General features: G+C 42.4%; 1 protein-coding gene across 5 annotated transcripts in view; it reads right to left on the minus strand.

The window, feature by feature from the left end:
- The window catches only part of GARRE1 (granule associated Rac and RHOG effector 1), an 86,587-nt gene that overhangs the window by 42,617 nt on the left and 23,852 nt on the right, over window positions 1–20,118 (minus strand). For all 5 annotated transcript variants that reach the window (XM_021676565.2, XM_021676566.2, XM_021676564.2 and 2 more), the window contains exon 2: window positions 5,977–7,265. In XM_021676565.2, coding sequence (XP_021532240.1) covers window positions 5,977–6,471 — 495 coding nt within the window. In that variant the 5' untranslated portion in view covers window positions 6,472–7,265. The remainder of the gene's footprint in view (window positions 1–5,976; window positions 7,266–20,118) is intronic.

Below are 20,118 nucleotides of genomic sequence, written 5' to 3' on the forward strand. Positions count from 1 at the left end.
GCAGACGGTAAATCGTTTGTTGACCACAATGTAAGTTTACAGAATCACCCAAATTGCAGCTGCTTAATTAGGTATAACTTCCTCTATAGGCTAAAGTCTGAAGACAATTTAGGTAATAGCAGATTCACCTCAGCAAAAAAGTAAGTCAAAAAGACTGACCTGAAATTAAAAACAGTTTAAAATTGGATTGATACAAGCTTTTATAAGGTGAACTTCAGTTTCTGATTAGCAGCAGCAATATGAACTTTCCTCTGGCACACACCATTAGGAAATATTTACTCCATAATCTGTTACGGAAGCTCTACCAGTCAAAACAAGTAACCCTGACTTTTACCTTTAGGGCAAAAAAGAAAAAAAAAAAGGGAATAGAATGCACATTTAATTCCATTAAGGTTAATGCAAATCATATTTTTGAAACCAGCTTCTAATATTTTCCATTATTGTTACTCTACAGTATTTTTGGCACATATCTATCCAAAATAAATGTTAATATACCTGAATTAAGGTCCTTAATTAAGAGCCAGTCAGCACTCACAAATAAATCATTTTAAACATATTCACAAGTAATTACATAGTATACAAAAAAAATCTGTCATTGTGTCAAAGTGAATGCCAAGATGCAACTGTGTAAAGATTTGAGAGCCAGGCACAGTGACATGCACTTGTATTCTCAGTTACGCAGGAAGGTGAGGCTAGAAGACTGCCGGAGCCCCGGAATTCGAGGCTAGCCTGGGCTATATAGCAAGTCCTAATCTCGTGTGTGTGTGTGTGTGTGTGTGTGTGTATTTAGTCTGCCTGCTCATTCACAAGATGGTAAATACTTGAAAAGTCAGTAAAAATGCTGGAATTTATAAAATATAGTCTCCTTAGAGACATATACCTCCTGGAAGCCCTGTGGCTGCCCTGGGTTCCTGGACTGCCTACACAGAGGACCAAGCCCTCTCAACACGGAGGACTCAACATAAAACCAGAGCCCTGGAGCTGCCCAGTATGAAGGAGGCAAGGGAAGAAGTGGCATCGCTGCTCATTACACAAGAATGGTAGGGCTTAGCCTGCTCCCTTCCCCTGCCCTTCAGAGGTGTACCTCACCCTGCCTCCTAGCTGGCTACTCAGAACAAACACCAGAGTAGCCCTTCTTTACCCTTCTGACCTCACTCCTACTTCTCTCCCTTCCATTCACTCTGTTTCAGCCACAGCAGGTTGCTTCCTTGCTGCTCTTTCAACACTCTGGGCTGGCTCCTGCCTCTGGGACTCTGTGCTAGGCGCTCCCTCTGCCTGGAATCCTCTTTTCTTGGCCAACAGGCTTGCTCCCTCATCCCTTTCAGGCCTTTACTAGTATGGCACCTTCTCAGTGGTGCCTTTTCTAACTACCTTCTCTAAGATTGAAACCTTCTTCTAGCTACATGAAGGGAGAGATTTCTGTCCCATTCACTGCCGTAATTGATATGCTGGAGTAGCACCAGGCAGAAACAAGGCATGCAATAAATATCTGTGGATGAATGCATGAATCACAAGTCACTTTGATTCTTTTATTTACATACACTCCCACTGAACAAGTGATTTTATTTAAGTGATAGATGTCACCTTCCAAACCCAGGTCTTCTGACTCTGCCCTGTAACTCATTTCCTAGGCTAATGTACCAGTGCTGCAGGCACTAGTCAGCTAGTGAAACCCCATAGTCACAACTTATTCCTCTAACAGCAAGACTGTGAGGGTGAACCACTCGGGTTAAGTGGCAAAGTCACTGATGAGTATAGACTGAACAGGACTCACATATGCCCTGCCAGTTCCAAGGCAGGGTGGCAGAGCACACAGCAACCACCATTCCTGGACACAAGCATCAGTATCCATCAATCAATCAATAAGCCCAACTCAAACCTGGCTGTAAATCAGAATCACCTGGGGACACTGCACACATGCACTGGCCACATGGCAAGGGGACAAGATCGTCCTTGGTCCTAGCTCTTAAATGGTCAAGTATTTGAATACTCTTGAATCTAGCACTTTGCTCACTCACTGTCCTGGCCTGAGCTCCTGAGTAGAGGCCTTGCCTAGCAATGTTAAGCCACAGACCTCTTTCCCCAGGGATGAATGTCAAAGCGCCTCTCAGGGTCTTGCTTATAAAAACCAAAAGGAAAAAATCCAAATGCCTCACCATTTCATCTGAGTTGAACATTCAGAGAGAGACCCTTATTGGCCTATGGTTAAATCCCCTGGCAGTACATAAATTCCAGAAACAACAAATACTGCTCTGGGGAAAAAATGAAACATGAAGTCTGCGGGCCTACGCTTCACAATCACATTTAGAAATTCACTTGTAAGTCAGCTGTTTGAAACTTAGAATAGATGCATAAACTGGAAAACCCACCAACAGTACTTAGTTTCCAGACTCGTCTTGGAAAGCCTGTTGAGCCCATTATATACAAAAAAACATGGTAGTATTCCAACTATCTAATCAGCATTTCAATGTGGAAAGCCAAGTCAAAATTCCAAACTACAAGTATTTCCTGTTCTCAGCTTCAGTAGTCCATGCTGGTCTCAGGAAGCAGAAGAAACAAAGCAGGTACTGCTGTGCCCCATTAGCTTACCAAGCCCTTACTGCTCATGGGTGGTTATCTTCTCTAACTGTCTTGCTTGCCCTGGGCAACAGGCACACTTGCCCTCCAGAGTTGGAAAGCAAAGAGCCCTGAAGGCCAAGCTCTGTTTCTTCCAATAACTGCAAGCATGGCCTGAAGAAGAACTCTGGAACGCTCAGGTTAAAATAAAAGCCTTTGGCCTTATCTTTCAAACTACTCTTCTCTGAAGTCCTGAATAAAGCTAAGAGCACTATGTCATCATGGGGTGATAGCTGTTAATAGTGGGAATCTAAGATTGTTCAACACTTTCTAGGAGAGGGCAAAGTGTTCTTAACTTCTGTGTTGCCATATCTCTTTCAAGCAGGTACACTGGTGGCTGAACAACGTGGTTCTTTGTGTGTAAAACAATCAAAAGTCAAAGTTATACATATCCATGCATGTAGAGACAGTAGTCCAGAATAGCAAACAACAACCAGTTACCAATGGTCACTTCTGGGGAAAGGAACAAGATGGGAAAGGAAAGAAGTTTCACTGCTTACATTTCTTTTGAGAAGTACAGGCATGCTTTTTATGTGTCCAATTTTAAAAATAAACTATGACAAACCTTCTATTTATAAAGTATTTTATAAATACTTTAAAATGATAGGTTCCCTGGGTATAAAATGTGATCACAGAAACAATTAGATATTATAAAGATAGCTGGGCATGGTGGCTCACACCTGTAATTTCAGCATTTTGAGAGGCTGAGGCAGGCGGATCGCTTGAGGTCAGGAGTTTGAGACAAGCCTGGTCAACATGATGAAACTCCACCTCTACTAAAAATACAAAACAAAAATTAGCCAGGTGTGGTGGCATGTGCCTATAGTCCCAGCTACTAGGGAGGCTAAGGCAGGAGAATCGCTTGAACCTGGGAGGCAGAGGTTGCAGTGAGCCGATATCGTGCCACTGCATTCCAGCCTGGGCAACAGAGTGAGATTCCATCTCAAAAAAAAAAAAAGAAAGAAAGAAATTACAAAGATTGTTGGGCACAGTGGCCCACGCCTGTGATCCCAGCACTTTGGAATGCTGAGGCGGGTGGATCACTTGAGGCCATGAGTTCAAGACCAACCTGGCCAACATGGCGAAACCCTGTCTTTACTAAAAATACAAAAATTCACTGGGTATGCTGGCACACGCCTGTGACCCAGCTATTTGGGAGGCTGAGACATGAGAATTGCTTGAAACTAGGAGGCAGAGGTTGCAGTGAGTTGACATCACCCCACTGTACTCCAGTTTGGGCAACAGAGCAAGACTCTGTCTAAGAAACAAACAAAAAAATTACAAAAATAGATCCAAAGTAGAATGACTCTGACCTAAAGAAGTGATTATACATTTATACCACCAGGTGCAGCAAACTAGAACCCACGGGCCAAACCCCCTCCGTGGAATAGGTGGGTCCACAAAGTAAAGCTGACTTTTACATTTTTAAAAGGTTGTAAAAAAATAAAAATAAAAACAAGGCCGGGCGCAGTGACTCACACCTGTAATCCCAGCACTTTGGGAGGCTGAAGCAGGTGGATCACATGAGGTCAGGAGTTCAAGACCAGCCTGACCAACATGGTGAAACTCCATCTCTACTAAAAATAGAAAATTTAACCAGGCATGGGGTGGGCGCCTGTAATCTCAGCTACTTGGGAGGCTGAGTCAGGAGAACTGCTTAAACCCAGGAGGCGGAGGTTACAGTGAGCCAAGATCGCGCCACTGCACTCCAGCCTGGGCTACAAGAATGAAAGTCCATCTCAATAAAAACCAAAAACAAAAATAAAAGAACATGTGAGAAAGACCACATGTGGTCCATGAAGTCTAAAATTTCTGTCTGCCCTTTATAGAAAAAGTTTGATAAGCCCTGATTTATACCAATGATGCTGTGTATTTTAAGAAATAACTCTTAAGTTCTTCTTGGAAATCCCTTCAAAATCACTTTTAAACATGATAAAAATTAGTTGTATTACTTAAAAGTTGAGTTCTTTTTTGGTTAACCCAAAGCAGTGTTAGTTAGTCAGCCACCTCAATCATCAGATCTGACTCAAAAGACTGTTGATTTTAACCCCATGATGGGGAAAGGAACATTCTCCTTCTTAGGACCTCATATCCAGGAACTTCATCTGGACGTAGGAGGATTAACTCCCTGAGCAGCTAAAAGTAATTTTTTTTTCCAAGACATAGTTTCAATCTTATTGCCCAGGCTGGAGTGCAACGGCATGATCTCGGCTCACTGCACCCTTCGCCTCCTGGGTTTAAGCAATTCTCCTGCCTCAGCCTCCCATGCAGCTGGGATTACAGGTACCCACCACCACACCCAGCTAGTTTTTTGTATTTTTACTAGAGATGGCGTTTCATCATGTTGGCCAGGCTGGTCTGGAACTCCTGACTTCAGGTGATACACCTGTCTCAGCCTCCCAAAGTGCTGGGATTATAGGCATGAGCCACCTTGCCTGGCCAGTAATTTTTTAAATCTATCGAATAAATATAATAAATCAAAGTTTAACAAATCATTTCCTATATGAAGACAACAAAAAAGGTCATTATTTTGAATGAAACTTGTATTCTAATCTTACATTGTAATCTAGAGCCCTGAAAGAATATTTCATTTTAACTATCAAAGACCCCAAGAAATTTACTAAGACTGAAATACATCTGAATATTAGCAAATGAATTTAGAATTGGAAAAATAATTTATTCTATAAATATGTGTAGGACTCTCTACAAACCAATGATTCAATATAATAAAAATCCGCAAATAAAGCTCATAATCATATTTAGAATTCTCAGTACTCACTAATAACTTTTACCAGTATGGTATTTGAAAATTAGATTCTGACTTGAAAATTTGAAAGACAAAAACATAAAATATAAGCTGATTTGTTTAAAAGTTTTTCTTCTTCTTCTTTTTTATTTTTATTTTTTTGAGACATGACTTCACTCTGTCATCCAGGCTGGAGTACAATGGTACAATCATGGCTCATGGCTCAATGGAGCCTCAAACTTCTGGGTTCAAGCGATCCTCCCACCTCAGCTCTGGGCTTCTGGAGTAGCCAGGACTACAGGTGTGCACCACCCCCAGCTAATTATTTTTTTTATTTTTTTGTAAAGACAAGGTCTCACTAAGTTGCCCAAGCTGGTCTCAAACTCCTGAGCTCAAGCGATCCTCCTCCCTTGACCTCTTAAAGTTCTAGGGTTACAGCCACCACACCCATCCTTAACCTACTTAATTTGAAATGAAAGCAATTCAGAACCTGGCATGCACACATTTTTCACAAAGGCTACTATTACAGTGATTCGGAAAAAACTTAAGACAATATCCTCACTTACCTTTGTAATACATTTTCCTACACAAGTATGACACAAAAGATACTCTACCTCAATGTCCTGGAGACTGAATTCCTTTTGATCTGTAAAATTTGCAGCCCCAGCACTAAGTTCCATCAGCATCTTGGCAATCTCGGGCTTTATGGCCGAGGTGAGCCGACTGGCTGCTTCCATGACGTGCTCCTGCACATCTTTGAGCTGCGTGGCTGCCTTTGAGTAGTGAGAGTTTCTGAACACAGTGCTGAAGAGATCTGTGAGGAAAGTACTGGCACGGCAGAAGACGTTCAGGGCATCCAGATACTTGGAGATGCCCTGCTGGATGTCAGCGATGGGAGTGGAGTGGGGCATGGCATGGTGGCAGCTGCCTGCAGCGGTCAGACTGCCCAGGGGGGCAGTGGTGGCCGTGGATGCCAGGGGAGCACTCAGTGCTCGGCCCAGCTCAGGCATCGGGTACTGCTGGTGCTGCTGCACCTTCTGCTTGGACCCGCCAAGCAGGAAGCGCCGCTTGTAGTCCATTTTACTGTCCTGGGCACTGCAGCAATACATGCGGGAGGGGGAAATGTCCCAGCAACCGTGAGCGGGTCAGGGTTCTGATTCTTTTTTCTCAAAACTGTAGCTAGGTATAAAAATAGTGGAGTTCTGCAAATCGAAGTTTTAAAAAAGGCATTTCCATGAGGCAGGTGACCATGTGATCCAACACAGAGGTGGGAAGGACAACACGTTTATATAATTAATATTTTCAGTGTAGGCAGGATCTCTGACAAAAAATAAAAGATGTCCAAAATGCTGGATAAGAACTATTTAGCATTCTACTCTATTAATAAAAGAATACGCTTGCTGAGAAAAATGTTTACTTCTTTGCAAGAATATTTTGATACTTCTATTTACAATGGCAGAAAAATAACTTAACTTTTAAAAATGTAATATAATGTAATACAGCATGTCTTCAATATGCCCAAAAAAGTTAGAACCCAAAAACCCAGAAGCTGATCAACAGCAATTTAAAAAGCAGTACAGAATTAATTCACACAAAGTCCTTAAGAAGGAAGATCAAACTTTTGCAGAATTTTGACAGAGCCTGCCCGTCAAATCCATTTCCCTGTAAAGCTGCTTGTATGCAATGCTAAAAATCTCCAAATTTCCTGTTTTCTGAAAACAAGTTGTTTTTTTTTTTAAATGGCATGTGTTATTATAAGTCTCCTCCTCCGTTCCTTTTGTTTGCTGAGGTAGCTGTTTCCTTGTAATATTAAGAAGAGGTGCTTCCAGACTGGGCTGGCCCTCAGTAGTAAAGTCTGAAGCAAAAATGCACAGATGTATTTGTAAGGCTTCTAAGTCATTTCCTGTCAGGGGGAGGAAAATAAGATAAAGTGAGGAAAGCTATAGGACAATGAGTAATTCCAGACAATAACGCCCATGAAGCTATTATCCACACAGGTGGGCTACAAATGATTAAGAAATCATATTATAACCTTAGAGGAGCAAGTCTAATAGTACAAACATTTAAATACATTTCACTGAAAATCACATTTACTACATATTTATTTTATTTATCTTTTTGAGATGGAGTCTTGCTCTGTCACCTAGGCTGGAGTGCAGTGGCATGGTCTCGGCTCACCACAACCTCCACCTCCCAGGTTCCAGCGATTCTCCTGCCTCAGCCTCCTGAGTAGCTGGCATTACAAGCACCCACCATGCCCGGCCAATTTTTGTATTTTTAGTAAAGATGGGGTTTTGCCATGCTGGCCAGGCTGGTCTTGAACTCCTGACCTCAGGTGATCCGCCTCCCAAAGTGCTGGGATTGCAGGCGTGAGCCACTGCGCCTGGCCAACTTTTTTTTTTTTTTGAGAGACAGAGTCTCCCTCTCTTACCCAGGCTGGAATGCAGTGGCATGACCTTGACTCGCTGCAGCCTCGAATGCCTGGATCCAGACAATCCTTCTGCCTCAGTCTCCAGAGTAGCTGGGGCTACAGACATATCACTACGCTTAATTAATTTTTATATTTTTTGGTAAAGACGAGGTTTCGCCATGTTGCCCAGGCTGGTCTCAAACTCCTGAGCAAGTGATCCTCCCATCTCAGCCCAAAATGCTGAGATTACAGGCATGAGCCACCATGCTTGACCCAATCTTCAACTTCAACCTATGTAATGGTGGTATACAGTTTGGTCTACTTATTGATAACCAGGTTTTCTTTCTTTCCATTTTCCTTTTTTGAATATATAATTAAATGTAACTCATACTTCATCACTTATGGCCAACTACGATATTCCTTTGTATTTCTATGATTGTGTCAGCAACATAGAAATTAGGCAGCTTACAAAGGCAAGAGATGAGAAGAACACTGTGGATACAAACATTTACATAAAGTCAATAAAATGACCACCATTTATGGCTCTATGTTCAACATAATTTCAGCTCTTTAAAAAAATCTCATAAACTTTTCAGGAAACAAATATCAAATGGTTACTTTTAAAAAAATTATTTCCAAATGTTCCTTTTTCATGACAAATAAGGCAATCATATCTATCCCCACCCGAGTGCTCCACAATGTAGATTCAGATGTACAACAGAACCACTCTACAGGAATGATGAAGGGCGGCAGGCTGTTCCCATGGAGACTCTGTGGCCTCTGAAGGAAAACCTTCACCTGAGTTGGCCATAGCGAGTATCATGTGCAGCCCTGAGAAGCACTCTCTGTTCAGTGATGCACCAGCTTCCTAGTTCCTCTACTGCGGTTGCCTCTGGATCTAGGAGAGCCTGCCCCCATTACTTTGACAGATCTAGGAGGCCAAGTGAGACCTATATGCTTACCTAATTTAAAAAACCACAATCATTAAACCCTTTTTCATTTTACATACTTCCAAACTTTCTCTAAACGAAACTTACAATGCTTACAATTATATTATTTCACCAAATTCATATACAGATTCAACACAATCTCTATCAATTTTCTTTTATTTTTATTTATTTATTTATTTATTTATTTATTTATTTATTTTTTTGAGACGGAGTTTCACTTTTGTTACCCAGGCTGGAGTGCAATGGCACGATCTCAGCTCACCGCAACCTCCGCCTCCTGGGTTCAGGCAATTCTCCTGCCTCAGCCTCCTGAGTAGCTGGGATTACAGGCATGCACCACCATGCCCAGCTAATTTTTTGTATTTTCAGTAGAGACGGGGTTTCACCATGTTGACCAGGATAGGATGGTCTCGATCTCTTGACCTCGTGATCCACCCGCCTCGGCCTCGCAAAGTGCTGGGACTACAGGCTTGAGCCACCGCGCCCGGCCTATTTATTTATTTATTTATTTATTTGAGACAGTTGTGCTCTGTCGCCCAGGCTGGAGTGCAGTGGCACAATTTCAGCTCACTGCAACCTTCACCTCTGGGATTCAAGTGACTCTCCCACCTCAGCCTCCCAAGTAGCTGGGATTACAGGCATACACCACAACGCTCAGTTTTGTTTTTTTAGTAGAGACAGAGTTTCACCACATTGGCCAGGTTGGTCTCACACTCCTGGCCTCAAGTGATCTACCCACCTTGGCCTCCCAGAGTGCTGGGATTACAGGCGTGAGCCACTGAGCTGGCCTCAAAATTTAAACTACTTTTTATATAGAAATAGGCAAGCTAATCCCAAAATTCATTTGGAAGCCAGGAGAGGTAGTACATGCCTGCAGTCCTAGCTACTTACGTGGCCAAGGTGAGAGCATCACCTGAGCCCAGGAGTTCAAGAGCAGCCTGGGCAACATTGCAAGACCCTGTCTCTAAAAATAAAAAAAAGATAAAACTAAGTCCTAAAATTCATATAAAAACATGACGGATCTGCTCTTGGCACATACTGCAGGGGAAAGAAAAAAAAAAAGAAAAAAAGAAAAAGAAAAAAAAAAGAAAAATGTGAGGGATCCAGGATGACCAAAACAAACACTGAAAGAAAAAATGTTGTAAAAGATATTTCTTGATTTCAAAATCTACTATAAAGCTATAGTAACCAAAGCAGTGAAATATTGGCATAAGGAAAGATGTATAAATCAATGGAATAGAATTAGAAGTCCAGATAAACCCATATATCTATGGTCAACTGATTTTAGACCAGGATGCCAAAAACATCCAATGTCCAATGGGGAAAGAACAGTCTCTTCAATAAATGTCGATGGGACAACTATATATCCACACGCGAAAGAATGAATCTGGACCCCTTACCTCACATCATATACAAAAATTAGACTGGTATAGTGGCTCATGTCTGTAATCCTAGCACTTTGAAGGGCTGAGACAGAAGGATCACTTGCAGCCAGGAATTTGAGACTAGTCTGAACAGCAGAGCAAGACCTCGTCTCTACAAAAAATTTTTAAAAATTAGCTGGCCACAGTGGTGTGCACCTATAGTCTCCACTACTTGGGAGGCTGAGGAAACAGTATCTCTTGAGACCAGGAGTTCGAAGCAGCAGTGAGCCATGATTATGCCAATGCACTATAGCCTGGGTGATAAAGCAAGAGAGACCCTGTCTCAAACAAAACAAAACAAAACACCAGCAGACACAAGATTTATGAAAATAAAAGCCTGAAAAGAAAGGAGAGGGAAATTATATCATCAAAAATGCAGAATAAGGACTTCCCCCTACCAAAATTCTCTACTCCATAAAAACAATGAGAAATTGGCGAAATAATCAGAATCAACTTTTTCAGAACTTGAAATAGGCTTTCAGCAAACTGGGGATAATTTATTGAAGACAAATAGCTGAATCCTGATAAGAACAGTGAGTTTTGTAGCATTTTAAGTTGACTGAGTCCCATTTTCAGCTCTCCAGCTCCATAACAGCCTTGAAAACTAGCAGCTGCATGCATCCACACTGAAGACTAGAAGACTGGCAGTTACCAGAGGAAGCAGACCTGGGCTACAGCTCCTTCAAAGTACCATTCCCAGAAATGATACCTTTTTATTGAACTGTCTGGTGGTTCCCTAAAAGACCCCATTTGCAAAGATCTCTGTATTTTACCTGACTTAGAGCTCATCTGGAGAGGGAGAAGGATCTGATTTTCAGAGTTGCCATGTTATATCATTTAAAATGTCCAGTTGGCCAGCCACAGTGGCTCCTTTTGGGAGGCCGAAGCAGGCAAATCACCTGAGGTCAGGAGTTCAAGACCAGCCTAGCCAACATGGTGAAACCCTGTGTCTATTAAGAATACAAAAAAAAATTAACCAGGCGTGATGGCACACACCATAGTCCCAGCTACTCAAGTAGCTTAGGCAGGAGAATTGCTTGGATCATGCCACTGCACTCCAGCCTGGGTGACAGAGCAAGATTCTGTCTAAAGTAGCAGTAATAATAATAATAATAATAAAATAAAAATGTCCAGTTTTCAACAAGAAATTGGAAGACACACAAAGAAACAAGAAAATACAGCTCATATGAAAGGAAAAAACAGAAACTCTTCCTAAGGGAAACCCAGACAATGGACTTACCAGACAAAGACTTTAAGTCAGCTACTTTACATTCAAAGAACTAAAAGAAACCACATCTAAAAAAATGTAAGGAAAATGTAAAAGAGCAACAGAGGGTGGAACTTCTGTAACAGATTCACTCTCACAATAAACGACTCCTGTGATGATGCCATTAATCTATTCAGGAGAACAAGAGCCTTCATGATGTAATCATCTTTTTTTTTTTTTCCTTTTTTTGAGACAGAGTCTCGCTGGCTGGAGCGCAGTGGCACAATCTCAGCTCACTGCAACCTCTGCCTCCCGAGTTCAAGTAATTCTCCTGCCTCAGCCTCCTGAGTAGCTGGGACTACAGGTGCGTGCCACCATGCCCAGTTAATTTTTGTGTGTGTATATATATATACATATATATACATTTTTTTTTTTTTCCTAAAAGACGGGATTTCGGGCCGGGCACGGTGGCTCACGCCTATAATCCCAGCACTTTGGGAGGCCGAGGCGGGTGGATCACCAGGTCAAGAGATCGAGACCATCCTGGTCAACGTGGTGAAACCCCGTCTCTACTAAAAATACAAAAATTAGCTGGGCATGGTGGCGCACACCTGTAGTCCCAGCTACTCGGGAGGCTGAGGCAGGAGAATCGCTTGAACCCAGGAGGCAGAGGTTGCCATGAGCCGAGATCGCGCCATTGCACTCCAGCCTAGGTAACAAGAGCGAAACCCCGTCTCAAAAAAAGAATAATAATAAATAAAAATAAATAAAGATGGGGTTTCACCATGTTGGCCAGGGTGGTCTCAATCTCCTGACCTCGTGATCCACCCGCCTCAGCCTCCCAAAGTGCTGGGATTACAGGCGTGAGCCACCGCACCCAGCCTATTTTTGTATTTTTAGTAGAGACTGGGTTTCACCATGTTGGCCCAGAGTTACTTCTTGTTCACAAAAATTCAATGTGGGTCTGGCAGCCCTTCTTCGGCTTAAAGGGACACCACTAGAACTCATGTCTCCCATGCTTGCCCAGCACAGAAAAAGAAAGTCAAAACTTATACCCACTCTTTACTACTTCCTACTGAAAGTGACACACATCACCTCCCTTCAAAGCCCTCTGGCCAGAAGTGGTTGCATGGTACCAATTCCACTACAAGAGACGTTGAGAAATGTAGGGGAACATACAGAATACTGGGCAAGCACTACAGTCTGCCACAGTTATCCACACAGCCCAGCTGTGTGTTGTATGGTTCTGCCCAGATGAAACCTCCCAGGCTCCGGCGATCCTCTTACTGCAGCCTCCTCAGTAGCTGGGACTACAGGCACATGCCACCATGCCCAGCTAATTATTATTATTTTAATAAAATTCTTCCTAATGCTGTCTAAATGGTTTTCACATGCTTCCCCAGCCCCGTATTTATCTGCCTGACAGGCTAAAATATGTTCAATCCATTTAAGGACATTTCTTTTCCATATTTTCTTAAAAAGAATTTTCACTGGGAAAACATTCACCATTTATGAATCCACTATTCATGCTGCATGGAAATAAATGCGCATTGTGAAAGACCTCAGAAGTTAGTGTAGCCAAGACTTGTGAGATTTGTCATGTATTTCTAAGTTTTAATGTTACTTAAAATTATCAAATACACAGCAGAAAAGAACATTTTAAGTAACATCTTTTCAACATCATAATAATTTGCAAAGGTTCTCAATAAATTAAAACTGAATTCAGCCATAATTATATCATTTAAAATATTCATTTCTGCAATTAAAGTAATCAGCGATTTCTATTTCAGGCAATAAAGAACATGCTTGAAACTAGATGAAGTCCAGATGTGGTGCTTCATGTCTGTAACGCCAACATCTTGAGAGGCCAAGATGGGCAGATCTCTTGAGGCCAGGAGTTCGAGACCAGCCTGGGCAACATGGTGAAACCCTGTCTCTACTAAAAATACAAAAATTAGCCCAGCATGGTAGCACACGCCAGTAATTCCAGCTGCTTGGGAGGCTGAGGCACGAGAATCACTTGAACCCGGGAGGTGGAGGTTGCAGTGAGCTGAGACTGCGCCACTGCACTCCTGCCTGGGTGACTGAGTGAGACTCGGTCTTAAAAAAGAAGAAAAAAAAAGGAAACTAGATAAAGACTCATTATAAGAGGATTTTCTTCTTATACCTATAATTAACAAGACATGAAAAGTGGTCAGTTATCCTGAGAAAATCTCTTGAAGCACTTCCCTTTAGAAAGACAGAGTACTGGTGGGGCACGGTGGCTCATGCCTGTAATCCCAGCACTTTGGGAGGTTGAGGCGGGTGGATCACAAGGTCAAGAGATAGAGACCATTCTGGCCAACATGAAACTCCATCTCTAGTAAAAATACAAACATTAGCCAGGCGCAGTAGCTCATGTCTGTAATCCCAGCACTCTGGGAGGCCGAGGCGGGCAGATCATAAGGTCGGGAGTCTGAGACCAGCCTGACCAACATGGTGAAACCCCATCCCTACTAAAAATACAAAAAAAAATTAGCTGGGTGTGGTAGCACACACCTGTAATCCCAACTACCTCTGGAGGCTGAGGCAGGAGAATCATTTAAACTCTCGAGGTGGAGGTTGCAGTAAGCCACGATTGTGCCACTGCACTCCAGCTTAGACGACAGAGTGAGACTCAGTCTCAAAAAATAAATGAATAAATAAATAAAAAAGAAAGAAAGAAAGACAGAGTAATGAGTGAAGAAGAGAATGGCCTTGGATGCCTGACTAACTGAGTGAGATCCTGGCTCTGCCAGGATCAGCTTGACCTTTAGCAAGTTCCTTAACCTCTCTCTGCCTCAGTTTCATCGTCTGTAAAATCAGGATAATAGTAACCACTGAGATTGAGTTAAATGGGTTTATGCACATAAAGCACTTAGAATGATGTCTGTCGGCCGGGTGCAGTGGCTTGTGCCTGTAATCCCAGCACTTTGGGAAACTGAGGCAGGCAGATCACAAGGTCAGGAGATGGAGACCATCCTGGTCAACATGGTGAAACCCCATCTCTACTAAAAATACAAAAAAATTAGCTGGACGTGGCGGCGCATGCCTGTAGTCCCAGCTACTTGGAAGGCTGAGGCAGGAGAATTGCTTGAACCCAGGAGGCAGAGATTGCAGTGAGCCAAGATCACGCCACTGCACTACAGCCTGGGCAGCAGTGCAAGACTCCATCTCAAAAAAAAAAAAAAAAAAAAGGAATGATGTCTGTCAGGTATTATGTTTGATGATGATGTTATTATCATTCCTGCAAAGCAAGAAAAAATAAGCAGGCCTTGTTATTTCTGCTTGTCTGGAAAAAAGTTACTGACAAGAAAGGTCTTGAAAAGTTACCCAATCCCTGAATCAAATAGAAATCTACCAATCCCAGGACAGGAAGCATCACACACTTCAGTGATAACTAACTTGGGCTTACATGGACTAAGCAGCTACAAAGAGAAAGTAATCCCTGAATTAATTAAGTTTTCCCATCTGACTAAAAATTGATAGCCATGATTTGTGAATACAGAGAATAATTTTAGATTCATTTTAGTCCTTAAGCCACTAGAGAAAACAGGGTGGCAACCAATCCTGCTGTTAGAAGTGGGATGACATAATGGAGCTTCATTTCAAAATGACAGGCTAAATAAACAGGCACGTGAACTTACCTCCCCATCCTCCCCAAATCCCAATGACCTAACAATAAAGACATTCACAAGGGAATTGCAGCAAAACAGTAATAAAAAAGGTCTAAGGGCCACAGTCTATTTAAATGCAGGCCATTTTCTAGAAGATGGAGAGAAAGCAGAGGAAACTATATTACAAGACAGACCAGAGCAAAGCTGGCCACTTTCTAGAATATGCAGGGCCAAAGGATGACAGAGAGGCAGAATCCTTTTTCCTGGAGGGGCTGGATAAATGCCCAGCTTTGAGTCAGCAGGTATAGAAATATGGAGTGGGAAAGTGGCTAATCAACCTGATTTGATCTGTATTTCCCATTCCTGGTCACTGAATCAGCCAACTCTCACTAAGGCAAGAGGACTATTGGGAAAACAGAGGGAACTCTTGCAAATTACCTACATAAACAACCCAGTTCTTCATTGATAAGGATCACCAGACAACGAAGGAAAACCAAAATAACAAAAAAGGACAACTAAGATGAAAAGCTGATCAGACTTCAAAAGAAACGCATACTTTAGGTCCTAGAAAAACACCTGAAAAGAAATTCTGACTGGTATCCTCAGAGTTGAAAGATAGTGCATCCTTAAAACAAAAGCAAATAGATCATAAAGGAAGTCAAAATCAACAATGAATTCTTGGAAATAAGAAATATGATTGCCAAGATAAAAACAATGGAAGAACTAAAATGGCAATGAAGTAAGGTATAGGAGATACAAAAACACACAGACACACATGCTTATAGCTTTTAAAATAAGCCATGGGAGAATAAACCAAAAACCAACAAAAATGTTTACCCACAAAGTATAGAGAAGAACAAAGACAAGGAGGAGAGTCAGACTTCTTTCAATCTGTCTTGCTTATGGTTTTATCTTTAGAACTACGTAAACATTTTGGCTGGGCGCTGTGGCTCACGCCTGTAATCCCAGCAGTTTAGAAGGCCGAGGCGGGCAGATCACCTGAGGTCAGGAGTTCAAGACCAGTCTGACCAACATGGAGAAACCCCGTCTTTAAAAAAAAAATTAAGGGCCGGGCGTGGTGGCTCAAGCCTGTAATCCCAGCACTTTGGGAGGCTGAGGCGGGTGGATCACGAGGTCAAGAGATCGAGACCATCCTGGTTAACATGGTGAAACCGTCTCTACTAAAGATACAAAAAATTAGCTGGGCATGGTGGCGCGTGCCTGTAATCCCAGCTACTCAGAAGGCTGAGGCAGAATTGCCTGAACCCAGGAGGCGGAGGTTGCGGTGAGCCGAGATCGCGCCATTGCACTCCAGCCTGGGTAACAAGAGCGAAACTCCGTCTCAATAAAAAATAAAAAATAATAATAAAAAAAAAAGAACCGTATAAATATTTTATATAAGCAAAAAGTAAATATAAAAAAGAAAATATCCCTAAAAATTAAACGAAAGACAAATGAATCTGTATTATTTACCAAATTAGTGGCACAGTCACACAGAGAATTATTTCAAGTTTAAAACTGTGTTTTGGCCAGGTATAGTGGTTCATGCCTGTAATCCCAGCACTTTGGGAGGCCGAGGTGGGAGGATTCCTCAAGAGTTCAAGACCAGCCTGGGAAACACAGCGAGATCCCATCTCTATAAGAAATAAACAAAATTGGCCGGGCGCGGTGGCTCAAGCCTGTAATCCCAGCACTTTGGGAGGCCGAGGCGGGTGGATCACGAGGTCAAGAGATCGAGACCATCCTGGTCAACATGGTGAAACCCCGTCTCTACTAATACAAAAAATTAGCTGGGCATGGTGGCGCGTGCCTGTAATCCCAGCTACTCAGGAGGCTGAGGCAGGAGAATTGCCTGAACCCAGGAAGCGGAGATTGCGGTGAGCCGAGATCGCGCCATTGCGCTCCAGCCTGGGTATCAAGAGCGAAACTCCGTCTCAAAAAAAAAAAAAAAAAGAAATAAACAAAATTATCCAGACATGGTGGTGCATGCCTGAAGTCCCAACTACTAATGAGGTTGAAGTGGGAGGATCACTTGAGCCCAGGTGGTGGAGGCTGCAGTAAGCCAATACGGCACCACTACACTCCAGCCTGGGTGACAGAGTGAGATGGCCTCCATCAATCAGTCAATCAATAAAATTGTGTTTTGACTGGACCTCTCTGGTGCTACTGTCAACAAATGGGAAAAGACAAATATAAAATCAAAGATATAAAAATCCCTTAATCCTTTATTTGAATTGGAAGTAAATCAGTCTGAAATCATGATTCATCTTTTTCTTTCCAAAAAGTATTTCCTGGTTCTACTAAAAACAAAACCTACAAGGAATTCACATCCTAGTTGAAAGTAATGCCCCAATACCATTTCCCACCAAAAGAATCAGAACTACTTATGGTCGATTCTGGATCCGGTATCAGAAATTTTTCTGATAAGCCCTAGACTTCTTGTCAAGCCAGAAAGCAAGGAACTCACACAAGACTACTCATGTCAAAAGCACTTAGAATCAACCCGAAAAATAAGTTCCATTAACGATCAATAATGGGACAGCTTAAGCTTCAAAAAGAATAACCATTTGGGGTAAAAATCATTAAACAGGGCTGGGCGCGGTGGCTCACGCCTGTAATCCCAGCACTTTGGGAGGCCGAGGCGAGTGGATCACGAGGTCAAGAGATCGAGACCATCCTGGTCAACATGGTGAAACCCTGTCTCTACTAAAAATACAAAAAATTAGCTGGGCATGGTGGTGCGTGCCTGTAATCCCAGCTACTCAGGAGGCTGAGGCAGGAGAATTGCCTGAACCCAGGAGGCGGAGGTTGCGGTGAGCCGAGATCGCGCCATTGCACTCCAGCCTGGGTAACAAAGAGCGAAACTCCGTCTCAAAAAAAAAAAAAAAAAAAAAAAAAATCATTAAACATACACTGAGTTCAGACTTGGCAATAATTTCTTGGATGTGACATCAAAAGCACAGGCAACAAAAAACAGATAAACTGGACTTCAAAATTAAAACTTTTATGCATCAAAGGACATTACAAACAGAGAAAAAAGGCAATCCAAAGAAGAAAATATTTGTAAATCATTTATGGGAAAAGGAATTAATATCCAGAATATATAAAAAAGAACACCTGCAACTCAACCACAAAAATCCAATTTTTAAATGGGCAAAGGACTTTAATAGACTTTTGTCCTAATAAATATACAAACAGCCAATAAGCACATGAAAAGATGCTCAACATCACTAACCACTAGTGATGTAGTTTAGATCTCTGTCCCCACCCAAAACTCATGTTGAAAAGTAATTCCCAAGGCTGGAGATAGGGCCTGGGAGGAGGTGACTGGATCATGTAATAGATTTTTCTCTTTGTACTGTGTCTCAGCAGTGAGTGGGTTCTCATGAGACCTGGTTGTTTAAAAGTGGGTAGCACCGCCAGGTGCAGTGGCTCACGCCTATAATCCCAGCACTTTGGGAGGCCGAGGCGGGTGGATCACAAGGTCAAGAGATCGAGACCATCCTGGTCAACAATGTGAAACCCCGTCTCTACTAAACATATATAAAAAATTAGCCAAGCATGGTGGCACGCGCCTGTAGTCCCAGCTACTCGGGAGGCTGAGGCAGGAGAATTGCTTGAACCCAGGAGGCAGAGGTTGCGGTGAGCCGAGATCGCGCCATTGCACTCCAGCCTGGGTAACAAGAGCGAAACTCCGTCTCAAAAAAAAAAAGGGGGTAATACTTCCCTCCTCTCTCTTGGTCCTACTTCTGTCATTTAAGATGTCTGCTCCACTTTGCCTTAGCTCCTTGAGACCTCACGAGAAGCAGATGCTGCCATGCTTCCTGTACAGCCTGCGAAACCATGAGCACCACTTTTCTTTATAAATTACCCAGTCTCAGGTATTTCTTTACAGTAACACAAGAACGGACAGTACAACTAGAGAATAATATAACTAGGGAAATGCAAATAAAACCACAGTGAGATACCACTTCATATCCCATTAGGATGGCTACTGTCAAAATAAACAAAACATATGAAGTAAGTGCTGGCCACTGCCAGGTTGGGCAACATGGAGAAACCCCGTCTCTACTGTACTAAAAATAAAAAAAAATAGCCAGGCGTGGTCCCAGCTACTTGGAAGGCTGAGGTGGGAGGATCATCTGAGCCCGGGAGGTGGACGTTGCATTGAGCCAAGATTGCCCTACGCCACTGCACTCCAGCCTGGGCCACAGAGCAAGACACTGTTTCAAAAACAAAACAAAGCAAAACAGAACAAAAAGTGCTGGCAAGGACACGGAGAAACTGGAAGCCCTGTATGTTGCTAGTGGGAATATAAAATAGTACAGCCACTGTGGAAAACAGTATGGTGCTTTCTTAAAAATTAAACATAGAATTTGTGATTCTATGTGATTCAGCAATTCCACTTCTGCGTATATACCCAAAAGAATTGAAAGCAAGGACTTGAACAGATATTTCTTCACCCATGCTCACAGATGCATTATTCAAAATAGTCAAAAGGTGGAAACAATCCAAATGTCCATGGACAGATGAACAGATAAACAAATGTGGTATATCCATACAATGGACTATTATTTAGCACTAAAAAGGAAGAAAAGCTGAGAGCAGTGGCTCATGCCTGTAATCATAGCACTTTGGGAGGCTTAGGTAGGAAGATTGCTTGAGGCCAGTTTGAGACTAGCCTGGGCAACATAGTGAAACCCTATCTTTAGAAAAAAATTAAAAATTGGCTGGATGCAATGGCCCACACTTGTAGTTCCAGCTACTCAGGAGGCTGAGGCATGAGGATCACTTGAACCCAAGCGTTTGAGGCTGCAGTGAGCTTGACTGCACCACTGCACTCCACCCTGGGTAACAGAGTGAAACCCTGTCAATAAAAAAAATTTTTAAGGAAAGGAATTCTAATAACCTGCTCCAACATGGATGAACCTTGGAGACACTCTGCTCAGTAAAAGAAGTCAGACACTAAAGGACAAATATTGTGTAATTCTACATATATAAAGTGCCTAAAATAGTTAAATTTTTAGAGACAAAAAGTAGAAGAGAGGTTGTTCCCAGGAGCTGACAGAAGGGGAAAATGGGGAGTTACTGTTTAATGGGCTAGACTTTTTTTTTTTTTTTTTGAGACGG

The sequence above is a fragment of the Aotus nancymaae genome, unplaced genomic scaffold (assembly GCF_030222135.1).
Source record: "Aotus nancymaae isolate 86718 unplaced genomic scaffold, 86718_ANA_hifiasm-v0.15.2.pri h1tg000028l, whole genome shotgun sequence".
Lineage (NCBI taxonomy): Eukaryota > Metazoa > Chordata > Mammalia > Primates > Aotidae > Aotus > Aotus nancymaae.